Source organism: Myxine glutinosa, chromosome 6, assembly GCF_964187855.1.
Source record: "Myxine glutinosa chromosome 6, kmMyxGlut1.1, whole genome shotgun sequence".
NCBI classification, from domain to species: domain Eukaryota; kingdom Metazoa; phylum Chordata; class Myxini; order Myxiniformes; family Myxinidae; genus Myxine; species Myxine glutinosa.
The window spans coordinates 77,477,487-77,494,488 of record NC_136266.1 but is presented as its reverse complement, the minus strand read 5'-3'; the positions used below and the strand labels follow the sequence as shown (position 1 = coordinate 77,494,488).

At 38.5% G+C, this 17,002-nt stretch overlaps 1 protein-coding gene across 2 annotated transcripts in view; it reads left to right on the top strand.

Annotated features, from left to right (window-relative positions):
- Nucleotides 1-17,002, top strand: part of LOC137413304 (scavenger receptor cysteine-rich domain-containing protein DMBT1-like) — a 102,359-nt gene that overhangs the window by 19,026 nt on the left and 66,331 nt on the right. For both annotated transcript variants that reach the window (XM_078780035.1, XM_068098698.2), the window contains exons 4-8: nt 2,474-2,521; nt 4,145-4,456; nt 9,533-9,580; nt 11,204-11,515; nt 16,510-16,557. In XM_078780035.1, coding sequence (XP_078636161.1) covers nt 2,474-2,521; nt 4,145-4,456; nt 9,533-9,580; nt 11,204-11,515; nt 16,510-16,557 — 768 coding nt within the window. The remainder of the gene's footprint in view (nt 1-2,473; nt 2,522-4,144; nt 4,457-9,532; nt 9,581-11,203; nt 11,516-16,509; nt 16,558-17,002) is intronic.

The window sequence follows — 17,002 nt, the reverse complement described above, 5'->3', positions numbered from 1 at the left end:
ACTTTTCATCAAACACTTTTCATCATACACTTTTCATCATGCACTTTTCATCATGCACTTTTCATCATGCACTTTTCATCGTGCACTTTTCATCATGCACTTTTCATCATGCACTTTTCATCATGCACTTTTCATCATGCACTTTTCATCATGCACTTTTCATCATGCACTTTTCATCATGCACTTTTCATCAAACACTTTTCATCATACACTTTTCATCATGCACTTTTCATCATGCACTTTTCATCATGCACTTTTCATCATGCACTTTTCATCATGCACTTTTCATCATACACTTTTCATCATGCACTTTTCATCATACACTTTTCATCATACACTTTTCATCATGCACTTTTCATCATGCACTTTTCATCATACACTTTTCATCATACACTTTTCATCATACACTTTTCATCATGCACTTTTCATCATGCACTTTTCATCATACACTTTTCATCATACACTTTTCATCATACACTTTTCATCATAAACTTTTCATCATACACTTTTCATCATACACTTTTCATCATGCACTTTTCTTCCTCATTTTCACTCCTCACCTTTACTTTCTCTCTTTTATTTATCTTTCCTCATATTTATCAATGCAGTTATTAGTCCCCTACCGGTGTACACCGGAGGGGCCTATAGGTTTGCAGGCCGTCCCTCCGTCCGTCAGTCTGTCAGTTCGTCAGTCTGTCAGTCCGTCAGTCCGTCAGTCCGTCAGTCCGTCAGTCCGTCAGTCCGTCACGCAAAGAACAGTTTTCTGGACTTTTTTTCTAAACGCCTGAAGTTAATGATTTCAAACTTGGCACATCGTTTCCTCATGATAATTTACAGATCAAGTTCGAACTTCACGACGTTTCGATCATTTTTGACAAAGTTATGGCACTTTGAACTTTGGTAATTCTGATAATTATGATGATCCTTAACTCAGTGCCATTTTAAGTTTTAATTTCCTTTAAAAACGATTTTCTCTGCAATAATAGGACCGATTGAGATCAAATTGTCACCATAGGTGCGACTCGGTCTGGAGAATATTTGAATGGTAATTATGATGTCACAGGTCACGTGGTTCTGGTGCCATATTGTTTTTCGTGAAAACACGAGAACCCCTTTTTCTCTGCAACGGCTGAACAGATCGAGGCCAAACTTTTCAGGCAGAATCGCATACCCATGACGAACAAAAAAGTCAGAGAGCATGACGTCATGCGTCACATGGTTTCAGAGTTATGACGTTTTTAATCATGAACCTTTAAAACCGAGCCCCTCCCTCATTTTTGATCCAATCGAGGGGAGACTTCACAGATCTGTTCCGCATGTTAGTCTACTAAAATGTCCTTTTGGAATTTGCGATAGCTCACGTGGTTTGGCAGATATCGTTAATTAAACGAAAATATTTTTTTTAAATGGATATCTCTTGAATCGCTTTCTTGATCGACGTGAAACTTCATACTATAGTAGAAGTCCTGAAGAGTAACAAGTGTGCAAAATTTCAAGATGATTGGATGTACAGTCTGGAAGCTAGAAGTTGTTATTGCGTGAAGAAGAAGAGGCGTCAAGTGTGCGGATTTATTATTTATCACATGTACAGAGTGAAAGCATCGTTGGACACGACCTGTCGCGGTCATTTTAACCTCAAATAAAATTCTAATTTAAGATTTGTCAATAGCTGAGGTATATTAACAAACGAATAAAACAGATTTGGTCAAATTCTGACTTTTTTAACTCGATCGCATTTGACAGAGTTGTGACAAGCTGAGGAAGAAGAAACCTCGCATTGGCTTCTCCAATGTGCCATAAAAAAATGGATATCTCTTGAATCGTAGTACCTCAGACCGTGAGTTGGTAATAATTTATATAATTCACACAGTGCAATATGTGCAGGCCTCTCCAAGGAGCGACCTTGCGGGCTTATCAATGAGGCGAGGCGTGACACACGTGTCTCAGAATACCTCAGATCAAGTTTGAAAACCAGCATCAACCGTGCATAAATTTGCATATTCGATCATTTTTGACAAAGTTATGGCACTTTGAACTTTGGTAGGGGACATGTATTGCAGCGCAATACTCAGAATGCTTGTTGTATTTAAGGCCTGGCCTCGATGAAGACTATGCAGTCCGTGACTGAAGCCTTCAACATTAAAAAAAAAATGAATATTTTGTTGGCATTGATATTGAGACCAAATCGCTTCTCCTGAAAATTGTTACCCACTAATTACAGTTCAAAAATCTCTGGAAAAAGTAATTAGTCGTTCTACATTGAAAGCTCAACATATTGAAAAGATACTCGTGCTCCATCTCAAATTGTGAGAACAACAGTGAAATAACCGCCACACAAATGCTTGCATATCAAACGAGTTGCCTGTGTTTAAATATTGGATGAGCTTTCTTTGAAAAATAATGAAACATCATTAATAACTTTGTTGATAATAAATAATTGTTATTTTGTTTGTTTGCCTGTTTGAAAATACAGCTGTTGCATCGTACACCACAACAAGACCAACGACAACAATGCCTGCAGGTAGGAATCTTGTATTTATTCAAGTCTACATGTGACTGAAATAAGTTTCTAACCGACATTAGTTCAACGGTAGCTGTTCACTGTTGGTAATGCATTTGGAACTGCTGAAAATACCGGTTTTGTTTGCAGAAAAAGGGAGTAGAAGGAGAAACAATAGATAGATTTAAACTGGAATTTGATGAACTTGGAGATGTGTCGGGCTAGAACATAGCTTAAATATGGATCTTCTTCTCCTCTTCTACCCTTTATAAGGTGTGAGGTGCAATGGGACCAAGGTCTTGCTCTGCCTCGACCACGATACTCCTCCACGACCCTCTGACCTCTGCCAACTCTCTCCATTCTCTAACCATGACCACATTACTGATATCCCTCTTCACAAAATCCTCCCATCTGAACCATGGTCCACCTCTTTTCCTCCAACCTTGCTCCTTCAACCTATCCCCTCTCTTTGGTATTCTCTCTTCCCCCATCGGCACCAGGTTTCCAGCCCATCTCAGCCGGCATTTCCACAATCTCCCCGTCTAGCTCATCCCCACATCAATCTCCTCCCTCTGTTCATCCATCCTCCTTCTGTCCACCCTCTCCACTCCCGCAATCCTCCTCATGTAGTTCTCGCAAAGCTGCAGCCTTTGTTCTTGTCTCTCTGTCACATGCTGTTGTCTTCCTGATATTCATTTATTTTCTCTGCTGCTTTCTCCACATCACCTCAGCGTTCTCCACACTCATCTTCAGCCCATATTTCTCAAATGCATTCTTCCACTCCCCCAATACTTCCTGCATCTCCCACCCATTCTCCACCGCAACAGCCAGATCGTCCACGTGCAACACCCTCCCCAAACTACCCCTCATGTTCACCTTCCTGCTCACCAGCTCCATCACCATGATAATCATGAGTGGGATGAGAGCGCTTCCCTGCCTCAAACCGATGTTCACGCTGAACTCCTCAGCCATCCTCGGACCAAACAAAACTCTTCTCTTGTATTCCCTTGTGCCATGTTTCCCATTTCCTTCTTCCATAGTTCCCTTGTATCATGTGCAGTGATTTCCATGTGCAGTGATTTCCATGTGCAGTGATTGTGGTGTCTGTGAGAGAGTTTTGATGAAACGTGAATTTGCTGTCAGTATTTATTCAATGTTACCCTGCATCCCTTTTCTCTTCACCCAAAAAAGTAAATACAACCCTATGATGTCCCACTACTTGAGTCACTGTTCTCCACAATCAATCCTCTCCCCAGTAAAATGAACGAGATCATCTGCAAAGTTTTATTTCTGTGGCATTGAGAGAGTCCAGGTATGATTGGTCAAATTGATTCTACCTGCGTCCACGTTCCTTTTGTATGCTAAGAAGGGAGCCCTAATAAAGAAAAAGGTAACCGGAAATCAATGGTAAATGTAGGGCACATTCCATGATGCAATATCTCCCTGCTATCACCAGGACCAAATTATTTTCCTTCAACAAATGGACTCTAAACACCTCAAAAGTGATTGTAATATTCCTGACCTATCCTGTCATGTATTTCCGGAAAGTTTTTAATGTTTCCTCTTTGATTGAATTTCACATAAAATTATTCGTTTCTTCGGAGACGATGTCAATGAGTTATTTTTTATCTTTTACTTTTTCAGCCATGTCTGTCCGTCTGGTCGGAGGAAGAGGTCGATGTGAGGGTCGTGTGGAGGTGTTCTACCGAGGTTCATGGGGCACTGTTTGTGATGATGCATGGAGTGTAACAGATGCAAATGTCGTGTGTCGCCAACTTGGTTGTGGATCTGCCCGATCATCCCCATGCTGTGCAGCATTTGGACGAGGAAACGGCTCCATATTGATGGATAATGTGCAATGTACTGGATCAGAATCTTACCTTTCACATTGCCAACATCAGGGTTGGCACTCTCACAATTGTGGACATCATGAAGATGCTTCTGTTGTTTGCCAAGGTATGTAACTTTTGAGCAACAGTATAATTTCAGTATATATAATTTAAGGTGTTCCCTCCAATGCCATATATTTTTGACAGAGTGCCATATCTATGATCGCACAATCTTGTGGTTAAGCTCTGTAATTTTATTTATGATTTCTATATCTGTGGCCTGCTACTGAAACTCAATTTAGACCAAATGGCCTTCGACTGAGAATTGTTATCTCAGGAGATTCATTGCATCCTGTTGAAATTGATATTTAGACCAGTTGGGCTTCTCCAGAAAATTGCCACCAAAAGAAATTTATTTCATCCTCTTGGAATTTATATTTAAACGCAATGGCCTTCAACTGAAAATTGAGGTCTTTGGAGATTCATTTCATCCTCTTGGAATTGATATTTAAACCCAATGGCCTTCAACTGAAAATTGAGATCTTTGGAGATTCATTTCTTCTTCTTCGAATCGATGTTTTGACCAAATCGACTTCTACTTTGAATTATCTTGGGGGATTCATTTCATTCTCTTGGAATTGATATTTAAACCCAATGGCCTTCAACTGAAAATTGAGGTCTTTGGAGATTCATTTCATCCTCTTGGAATTGATATTTAAACCCAATGGCCTTCAACTGAAAATTGAGATCTTTGGAGATTCATTTCATCTTCTTCGAAATGATGTTTTGACCAAATCGACTTCTACTTTGAATTGTTATCTTGGGGGATTCATTTCATCCTTTTGGAATTGAGATTTCGAAAAAATGGACTTCTACACAGAAATGTCATGTTAGGAGATTCATTTCACTTAATTTTTGGGGAATTGAAACTTAAAACAAATGACCTTTCACTGAAAATTGTTATCATCAGAGATTAATTTCATATTTTAATATATTTATCTATTAATTAACTTATTTTTAATTAATCTCATATTTTAATTTATTGATTTCATGTTATTTTTAGTCAGTTCAGTCTCTCTCCTGACTGCCACAGGTAACGTGTAACCCAGTGCTACCTGCCACATGTTCTGGTAGTCGGCACCTAAACTGACTACCTTCAATGGCTTGCCAGTGGTGAGGGTGACTGTGACACCCTGCAGGACTAAAAATAATTCCTGTTAAAGGACGGATGAGCTTCTTTCCGGAGCTAAAGGCCATCCAGTAAGGAGATGGTGTCTGCTAAAAACACCCATCCACTTTGGACCTGTTGTTTTAGGTAGTAGGTGGTGTACAGCAACTGCTCAGGGTAGTACTACCATTCTGACTTAATAGCGCTAAAGTCGTGCCCGGAACCATCTTACAGATTTGAGAAATATGTCAGGATCTTTGGTCTAACTTTCTGTCTCACTCAAACTATAGCTACAGGGCTGGCTTTCATCCCTCCTTCTTGCAAACAAACATCGTACACTTTTCATCATACACTTTTCATCATACACTTTTCATCATACACACTGCATCATACAGTATTCATCATCCACTTTTCATCATACACTTTTCATCATACACTCTTCATCATACACTTTTCATCATACACTCTTCATCATACAGTTTTCATCATACACACTTCCTCATACAGTATTCATCATCCACTTTTCATCATACACTTTTCATCATACACTCTTCATCATACACTTTTCATCATACACTTTTCATCATACACTCTTCATCATACAGTTTTCATCATACACATTTCATCATACACTTTTCATCATACACTTTTCATCATACACTTTTCATCAAACAGTTTTCATCATACACTTTTCATCATGCACTTTTCATCGTGCACTTTTCATCATGCACTTTTCATCATGCACTTTTCATCATGCACTTTTCATCATACACTTTTCATCATACACTTTTCATCATACACTTTTCGTCATACACTTTTCATCATGCACTTTTCATCATGCACTTTTCATCATACACTTTTCATCATACACTTTTCATCATACACTTTTCATCATACACTTTTCATCATACACTTTTCATCATGCACTTTTCATCATGCACTTTTCATCATGCACTTTTCATCATACACTTTTCATCATGCACTTTTCATCATGCACTTTTCATCATACTCTTTTCATCATACACTTTTCATCATGCACTTTTCATCATACACTTTTCATCAAACACTTTTCATCATGCACTTTTCATCATGCACTTTTCATCATACACTTTTCATCATACACTTTTCATCATGCACTTTTCATCATGCACTTTTCATCAAACACTTTTCATCATACACTTTTCATCATGCACTTTTCATCGTACACTTTTCATCATACACTTTTCATCATGCACTTTTCATCATGCACTTTTCATCATGCACTTTTCATCATGCACTTTTCATCATACACTTTTCATCATACACTTTTCATCATACACTTTTCATCTTGCACTTTTCATCATGCACTTTTCATCATGCACTTGTCATCATACACTTTTCATCGTGCACTTTTCATCATGCACTTTTCATCATGCACTTTTCATCATGCACTTTTCATCATGCACTTTTCATCATACACTTTTCATCATACACTTTTCATCATACACTTTTCATCATACACATTTCATCATGCACTTTTCATCATACACTTTTCATCATGCACTTTTCATCATGCACTTTTCATCATACACTTTTCATCATACACTTTTCATCATGCACTTTTCATCATACACTTTTCATCAACCACTTTTCATCAACCACTTTTCATCATGCACTTTTCATCATGCACTTTTCATCATCCACTTTTCATCATACACTTTTCATCATACACTTTTCATCGTGCACTTTTCATCATGCACTTTTCATCATGCACTTTTCATCATGCACTTTTCATCAAACACTTTTCATCATACACTTTTCATCATGCACTTTTCATCATGCACTTTTCATCATGCACTTTTCATCATGCACTTTTCATCAAACACTTTTCATCATACACTTTTCATCATGCACTTTTCATCATGCACTTTTCATCATGCACTTTTCATCATGCACTTTTCATCATGCACTTTTCATCATACACTTTTCATCATACACTTTTCATCATACACTTTTCATCATACACTTTTCATCATGCACTTTTCATCATGCACTTTTCATCATACACTTTTCATCATACACTTTTCATCATACACTTTTCATCATACACTTTTCATCATACACTTTTCATCATACACTTTTCATCATACACTTTTCATCATGCACTTTTCTTCCTCATTTTCACTCCTCACCTTTACTTTCTCTCTTTTATTTATCTTTCCTCATATTTATCAATGCAGTTATTAGTCCCCTACCGGTGTACACCGGAGGGGCCTATAGGTTTGCAGGCCGTCCCTCCGTCCGTCAGTCCGTCAGTCCGTCAGTCCGTCACGCAAAGAACAGTTTTCCGGACTTTTTTTCTAAACGCCTGAAGTTAATGATTTCAAACTTGGCACATCGTTTCCTCATGATAATTTACAGATCAAGTTCGAACTTCACGACGTTTCGATCATTTTTGACAAAGTTATGGCACTTTGAACTTTGGTAATTCTGATAATTATGATGATCCTTAACTCAGTGCCATTTTAAGTTTTAATTTCCTTTAAAAACGATTTTCTCTGCAATAATAGGACCGATTGAGATCAAATTTTCACCATAGGTGCGACTCGGTCTGGAGAATATTTGAATGGTAATTATGATGTCACAGGTCACGTGGTTCTGGTGCCATATTGTTTTTCGTGAAAACACGAGAACCCCTTTTTCTCTGCAACGGCTGAACAGATCGAGGCCAAACTTTTCAGGCAGAATCGCATACCCATGACGAACAAAAAAGTCAGAGCATGACGTCATGCGTCACATGGTTTCAGAGTTATGACGTTTTTAATCATGAACCTTTAAAACCGAGCCCCTCCCTCATTTTTGATCCAATCGAGGGGAGACTTCACAGATCTGTTCCGCATGTTAGTCTACTAAAATGTCCTTTTGGAATTTGCGATAGCTCACGTGGTTTGGCAGATATCGTTAATTAAACGAAAATATTTTTTTTTAATGGATATCTCTTGAATCGCTTTCTTGATCGACGTGAAACTTCATACTATAGTAGAAGTCCTGAAGAGTAACAAGTGTGCAAAATTTCAAGATGATTGGATGTACAGTCTGGAAGCTAGAAGTTGTTATTGCGTGAAGAAGAAGAGGCGTCAAGTGTGCGGATTTATTATTTATCACATGTACAGAGTGAAAGCATCGTTGGACACGACCTGTCGCGGTCATTTTAACCTCAAATAAAATTCTAATTTAAGATTTGTCAATAGCTGAGGTATATTAACAAACGAATAAAACAGATTTGGTCAAATTCTGACTTTTTTAACTCGATCGCATTTGACAGAGTTGTGACAAGCTGAGGAAGAAGAAACCTCGCATTGGCTTCTCCAATGTGCCATAAAAAAATGGATATCTCTTGAATCGCTAGTACCTCAGACCGTGAGTTGGTAATAATTTATATAATTCACACAGTGCAATATGTGCAGGCCGCTCCAAGGAGCGACCTTGCGGGCTTATCAACGAGGCGAGGCGTGACACACGTGTCTCAGAATACCTCAGATCAAGTTTGAAAACCAGCATCAACCGTGCATAAATTTGCATATTCGATCATTTTTGACAAAGTTATGGCACTTTGAACTTTGGTAGGGGACATGTATTGCAGCGCAATACTCAGAATGCTTGTTGTATTTAAGGCCTGGCCTCGATGACGACTATGCAGTCCGTGACTGAAGCCTTCAACATTAAAAAAAAAATGAATATTTTGTTGGCATTGATATTGAGACCAAATCGCTTCTCCTGAAAATTGTTACCCACTAATTACAGTTCAAAAATCTCTGGAAAAAGTAATTAGTCGTTCTACATTGAAAGCTCAACATATTGAAAAGATACTCGTGCTCCATCTCAAATTGTGAGAACAACAGTGAAATAACCGCCACACAAATGCTTGCATATCAAACGAGTTGCCTGTGTTTAAATATTGGATGAGCTTTCTTTGAAAAATAATGAAACATCATTAATAACTTTGTTGATAATAAATAATTGTTATTTTGTTTGTTTGCCTGTTTGAAAATACAGCTGTTGCATCGTACACCACAACAAGACCAACGACAACAATGCCTGCAGGTAGGAATCTTGTATTTATTCAAGTCTACATGTGACTGAAATAAGTTTCTAACCGACATTAGTTCAACGGTAGCTGTTCACTGTTGGTAATGCATTTGGAACTGCTGAAAATACCGGTTTTGTTTGCAGAAAAAGGGAGTAGAAGGAGAAACAATAGATAGATTTAAACTGGAATTTGATGAACTTGGAGATGTGTCGGGCTAGAACATAGCTTAAATATGGATCTTCTTCTCCTCTTCTACCCTTTATAAGGTGTGAGGTGCAATGGGACCAAGGTCTTGCTCTGCCTCGACCACGATACTCCTCCACGACCCTCTGACCTCTGCCAACTCTCTCCATTCTCTAACCATGACCACATTACTGATATCCCTCTTCACAAAATCCTCCCATCTGAACCATGGTCCACCTCTTTTCCTCCAACCTTGCTCCTTCAACCTATCCCCTCTCTTTGGTATTCTCTCTTCCCCCATCGGCACCAGGTTTCCAGCCCATCTCAGCCGGCATTTCCACAATCTCCCCGTCTAGCTCATCCCCACATCAATCTCCTCCCTCTGTTCATCCATCCTCCTTCTGTCCACCCTCTCCACTCCCGCAATCCTCCTCATGTAGTTCTCGCAAAGATGCAGCCTTTGTTCTTGTCTCTCTGTCACATGCTGTTGTCTTCCTGATATTCATTTATTTTCTCTGCTGCTTTCTCCACATCACCTCAGCGTTCTCCACACTCATCTTCAGCCCATATTTCTCAAATGCATTCTTCCACTCCCCCAATACTTCCTGCATCTCCCACCCATTCTCCACCGCAACAGCCAGATCGTCCACGTGCAACACCCTCCCCAAACTACCCCTCATGTTCACCTTCCTGCTCACCAGCTCCATCACCATGATAATCATGAGTGGGATGAGAGCGCTTCCCTGCCTCAAACCGATGTTCACGCTGAACTCCTCAGCCATCCTCGGACCAAACAAAACTCTTCTCTTGTATTCCCTTGTGCCATGTTTCCCATTTCCTTCTTCCATAGTTCCCTTGTATCATGTGCAGTGATTTCCATGTGCAGTGATTTCCATGTGCAGTGATTGTGGTGTCTGTGAGAGAGTTTTGATGAAACGTGAATTTGCTGTCAGTATTTTTTCAATGTTACCCTGCATCCCTTTTCTCTTCACCCAAAAAAGTAAATACAACCCTATGATGTCCCACTACTTGAGTCACTGTTCTCCACAATCAATCCTCTCCCCAGTAAAATGAACGAGATCATCTGCAAAGTTTTATTTCTGTGGCATTGAGAGAGTCCAGGTATGATTGGTCAAATTGATTCTACCTGCGTCCACGTTCCTTTTGTATGCTAAGAAGGGAGCCCTAATAAAGAAAAAGGTAACCGGAAATCAATGGTAAATGTAGGGCACATTCCATGATGCAATATCTCCCTGCCAACACCAGGACCAAATTGTTTTCCTTCAACAAATGGACTCTAAACACCTCAAAAGTGATTGTAATATTCCTGACCTATCCTGTCATGTATTTCCGGAAAGTTTTTAATGTTTCCTCTTTGATTGAATTTCACATAAAATTATTCGTTTCTTCGGAGACGATGTCAATGAGTTATTTTTTATCTTTTACTTTTTCAGCCATGTCTGTCCGTCTGGTCGGAGGAAGAGGTCGATGTGAGGGTCGTGTGGAGGTGTTCTACCGAGGTTCATGGGGCACTGTTTGTGATGATGCATGGAGTGTAACAGATGCAAATGTCGTGTGTCGCCAACTTGGTTGTGGATCTGCCCGATCATCCCCATGCTGTGCAGCATTTGGACGAGGAAACGGCTCCATATTGATGGATAATGTGCAATGTACTGGATCAGAATCTTACCTTTCACATTGCCAACATCAGGGTTGGCACTCTCACAATTGTGGACATCATGAAGATGCTTCTGTTGTTTGCCAAGGTATGTAACTTTTGAGCAACAGTATAATTTCAGTATATATAATTTAAGGTTTTCCCTCCAATGCCATATATTTTTGACAGAGTGCCATATCTATGATCGCACAATCTTGTGGTTAAGCTCTGTAATTTTATTTATGATTTCCATATCTGTGGCCTGCTACTGAAACTCAATTTAGACCAAATGGCCTTCGACTGAGAATTGTTATCTCAGGAGATTCATTGCATCCTGTTGAAATTGATATTTAGACCAGTTGGGCTTCTCCAGAAAATTGCCACCAAAAGAAACTTATTTCATCCTCTTGGAATTTATATTTAAACGCAATGGCCTTCAACTGAAAATTGAGGTCTTTGGAGATTCATTTCATCCTCTTGGAATTGATATTTAAACCCAATGGCCTTCAACTGAAAATTGAGATCTTTGGAGATTCATTTCTTCTTCTTCGAATCGATGTTTTGACCAAATCGACTTCTACTTTGAATTATCTTGGGGGATTCATTTCATTCTCTTGGAATTGATATTTAAACCCAATGGCCTTCAACTGAAAATTGAGGTCTTTGGAGATTCATTTCATCCTCTTGGAATTGATATTTAAACCCAATGGCCTTCAACTGAAAATTGAGATCTTTGGAGATTCATTTCATCTTCTTCGAAATGATGTTTTGACCAAATCGACTTCTACTTTGAATTGTTATCTTGGGGGATTCATTTCATCCTTTTGGAATTGAGATTTCGAAAAAATGGACTTCTACACAGAAATGTCATGTTAGGAGATTCATTTCACTTAATTTTTGGGGAAATGAAACTTAAAACAAATGACCTTTCACTGAAAATTGTTATCATCAGAGATTAATTTTATATTTTAATATATTTATCTATTAATTAACTTATTTTTAATTAATCTCATATTTTAATTTATTGATTTCATGTTATTTTTAGTCAGTTCAGTCTCTCTCCTGACTGCCACAGGTAACGTGTAACCCAGTGCTACCTGCCACATGTTCTGGTAGTCGGCACCTAAACTGACTACCTTCAATGGCTTGCCAGTGGTGAGGGTGACTGTGACACCCTGCAGGACTAAAAATAATTCCTGTTAAAGGACGGATGAGCTTCTTTCCGGAGCTAAAGGCCATCCAGTAAGGAGATGGTGTCTGCTAAAAACACCCATCCACTTTGGACCTGTTTTTTAGGTAGTAGGTGGTGTACAGCAACTGCTCAGGGTAGTACTACCATTCTGACTTAGGAGCGCTAAAGTCGTGCCCGGAACCATCTTACAGATTTGAGAAATATGTCAGGATCTTTGGTCTAACTTTCTGTCTCACTCAAACTATAGCTACAGGGCTGGCTTTCATCCCTCCTTCTTGCAAACAAACATCGTACACTTTTCATCATACACTTTTCATCATACACTTTTCATCATACACACTGCATCATACAGTATTCATCATCCACTTTTCATCATACACTTTTCATCATACACTCTTCATCATACACTTTTCATCATCCACTTTTCATCATACACACTTCCTCATACAGTATTCATCATCCACTTTTCATCATACACTTTTCATCATACACTCTTCATCATACACTTTTCATCATACACTTTTCATCATACACTCTTCATCATACAGTTTTCATCATACACATTTCATCATACACTTTTCATCATACACTTTTCATCATACACTTTTCATCAAACAGTTTTCATCATACACTTTTCATCATACACTTTTCATCATACACTTTTCATCATGCACTTTTCATCATGCACTTTTCATCATGCACTTTTCATCATACACTTTTCATCATACACTTTTCATCATGCACTTTTCATCATGCACTTTTCATCGTGCACTTTTCATCATGCACTTTTCATCATACACTTTTCATCATGCACTTTTCATCATGCACTTTTCATCATACTCTTTTCATCATACACTTTTCATCATGCACTTTTCATCATACACTTTTCATCAAACACTTTTCATCATGCACTTTTCATCATGCACTTTTCATCATACACTTTTCATCATACACTTTTCATCATGCACTTTTCATCATGCACTTTTCATCAAACACTTTTCATCATACACTTTTCATCATGCACTTTTCATCGTACACTTTTCATCATACACTTTTCATCATGCACTTTTCATCATGCACTTTTCATCATGCACTTTTCATCATGCACTTTTCATCATACACTTTTCATCATACACTTTTCATCATACACTTTTCATCTTGCACTTTTCATCATGCACTTTTCATCATGCACTTGTCATCATACACTTTTCATCGTGCACTTTTCATCATGCACTTTTCATCATGCACTTTTCATCATGCACTTTTCATCATGCACTTTTCATCATACACTTTTCATCATACACTTTTCATCATACACTTTTCATCATACACATTTCATCATGCACTTTTCATCATACACTTTTCATCATGCACTTTTCATCATGCACTTTTCATCATACACTTTTCATCATACACTTTTCATCATGCACTTTTCATCATACACTTTTCATCAACCACTTTTCATCAACCACTTTTCATCATGCACTTTTCATCATGCACTTTTCATCATCCACTTTTCATCATACACTTTTCATCATACTCTTTTCATCGTGCACTTTTCATCATGCACTTTTCATCATGCACTTTTCATCATGCACTTTTCATCAAACACTTTTCATCATACACTTTTCATCATGCACTTTTCATCATGCACTTTTCATCATGCACTTTTCATCATGCACTTTTCATCAAACACTTTTCATCATACACTTTTCATCATGCACTTTTCATCATGCACTTTTCATCATGCACTTTTCATCATGCACTTTTCATCATGCACTTTTCATCATACACTTTTCATCATACACTTTTCATCATACACTTTTCATCATACACTTTTCATCATGCACTTTTCATCATGCACTTTTCATCATACACTTTTCATCATACACTTTTCATCATACACTTTTCATCATACACTTTTCATCATACACTTTTCATCATACACTTTTCATCATACACTTTTCATCATGCACTTTTCTTCCTCATTTTCACTCCTCACCTTTACTTTCTCTCTTTTATTTATCTTTCCTCATATTTATCAATGCAGTTATTAGTCCCCTACCGGTGTACACCGGAGGGGCCTATAGGTTTGCAGGCCGTCCCTCCGTCCGTCAGTCTGTCAGTTCGTCAGTCTGTCAGTCCGTCAGTCCGTCAGTCCGTCAGTCCGTCAGTCCGTCACGCAAAGAACAGTTTTCCGGACTTTTTTTCTAAACGCCTGAAGTTAATGATTTCAAACTTGGCACATCGTTTCCTCATGATAATTTACAGATCAAGTTCGAACTTCACGACGTTTCGATCATTTTTGACAAAGTTATGGCACTTTGAACTTTGGTAATTCTGATAATAATTATGATGATCCTTAACTCAGTGCCATTTTAAGTTTTAATTTCCTTTAAAAACGATTTTCTCTGCAATAATAGGACCGATTGAGATCAAATTGTCACCATAGGTGCGACTCGGTCTGGAGAATATTTGAATGGTAATTATGATGTCACAGGTCACGTGGTTCTGGTGCCATATTGTTTTTCGTGAAAACACGAGAACCCCTTTTTCTCTGCAACGGCTGAACAGATCGAGGCCAAACTTTTCAGGCAGAATCGCATACCCATGACGAACAAAAAAGTCACAGAGCATGACGTCATGCGTCACATGGTTTCAGAGTTATGACGTTTTTAATCATGAACCTTTAAAACCGAGCCCCTCCCTCATTTTTGATCCAATCGAGGGGAGACTTCACAGATCTGTTCCGCATGTTAGTCTACTAAAATGTCCTTTTGGAATTTGCGATAGCTCACGTGGTTTGGCAGATATCGTTAATTAAACGAAAAAAAATTTTTTTAATGGATATCTCTTGAATCGCTTTCTTGATCGACGTGAAACTTCATACTATAGTAGAAGTCCTGAAGAGTAACAAGTGTGCAAAATTTCAAGATGATTGGATGTACAGTCTGGAAGCTAGAAGTTGTTATTGCGTGAAGAAGAAGAGGCGTCAAGTGTGCGGATTTATTATTTATCACATGTACAGAGTGAAAGCATCGTTGGACACGACCTGTCGCGGTCATTTTAACCTCAAATAAAATTCTAATTTAAGATTTGTCAATAGCTGAGGTATATTAACAAACGAATAAAACAGATTTGGTCAAATTCTGACTTTTTTAACTCGATCGCATTTGACAGAGTTGTGACAAGCTGAGGAAGAAGAAACCTCGCATTGGCTTCTCCAATGTGCCATAAAAAAATGGATATCTCTTGAATCGCTAGTACCTCAGACCGTGAGTTGGTAATAATTTATATAATTCACACAGTGCAATATGTGCAGGCCTCTCCAAGGAGCGACCTTGCGGGCTTATCAACGAGGCGAGGCGTGACACACGTGTCTCAGAATACCTCAGATCAAGTTTGAAAACCAGCATCAACCGTGCATAAATTTGCATATTCGATCATTTTTGACAAAGTTATGGCACTTTGAACTTTGGTAGGGGACATGTATTGCAGCGCAATACTCAGAATGCTTGTTGTATTTAAGGCCTGGCCTCGATGACGACTATGCAGTCCGTGACTGAAGCCTTCAACATTAAAAAAAAAATGAATATTTTGTTGGCATTGATATTGAGACCAAATCGCTTCTCCTGAAAATTGTTACCCACTAATTACAGTTCAAAAATCTCTGGAAAAAGTAATTAGTCGTTCTACATTGAAAGCTCAACATATTGAAAAGATACTCGTGCTCCATCTCAAATTGTGAGAACAACAGTGAAATAACCGCCACACAAATGCTTGCATATCAAACGAGTTGCCTGTGTTTAAATATTGGATGAGCTTTCTTTGAAAAATAATGAAACATCATTAATAACTTTGTTGATAATAAATAATTGTTATTTTGTTTGTTTGCCTGTTTGAAAATACAGCTGTTGCATCGTACACCACAACAAGACCAACGACAACAATGCCTGCAGGTAGGAATCTTGTATTTATTCAAGTCTACATGTGACTGAAATAAGTTTCTAACCGACATTAGTTCAACGGTAGCTGTTCACTGTTGGTAATGCATTTGGAACTGCTGAAAATACCGGTTTTGTTTGCAGAAAAAGGGAGTAGAAGGAGAAACAATAGATAGATTTAAACTGGAATTTGATGAACTTGGAGATGTGTCGGGCTAGAACATAGCTTAAATATGGATCTTCTTCTCCTCTTCTACCCTTTATAAGGTGTGAGGTGCAATGGGACCAAGGTCTTGCTCTGCCTCGACCACGATACTCCTCCACGACCCTCTGACCTCTGCCAACTCTCTCCATTCTCTAACCATGACCACATTACTGATATCCCTCTTCACAAAATCCTCCCATCTGAACCATGGTCCACCTCTTTTCCTCCAACCTTGCTCCTTCAACCTATCCCCTC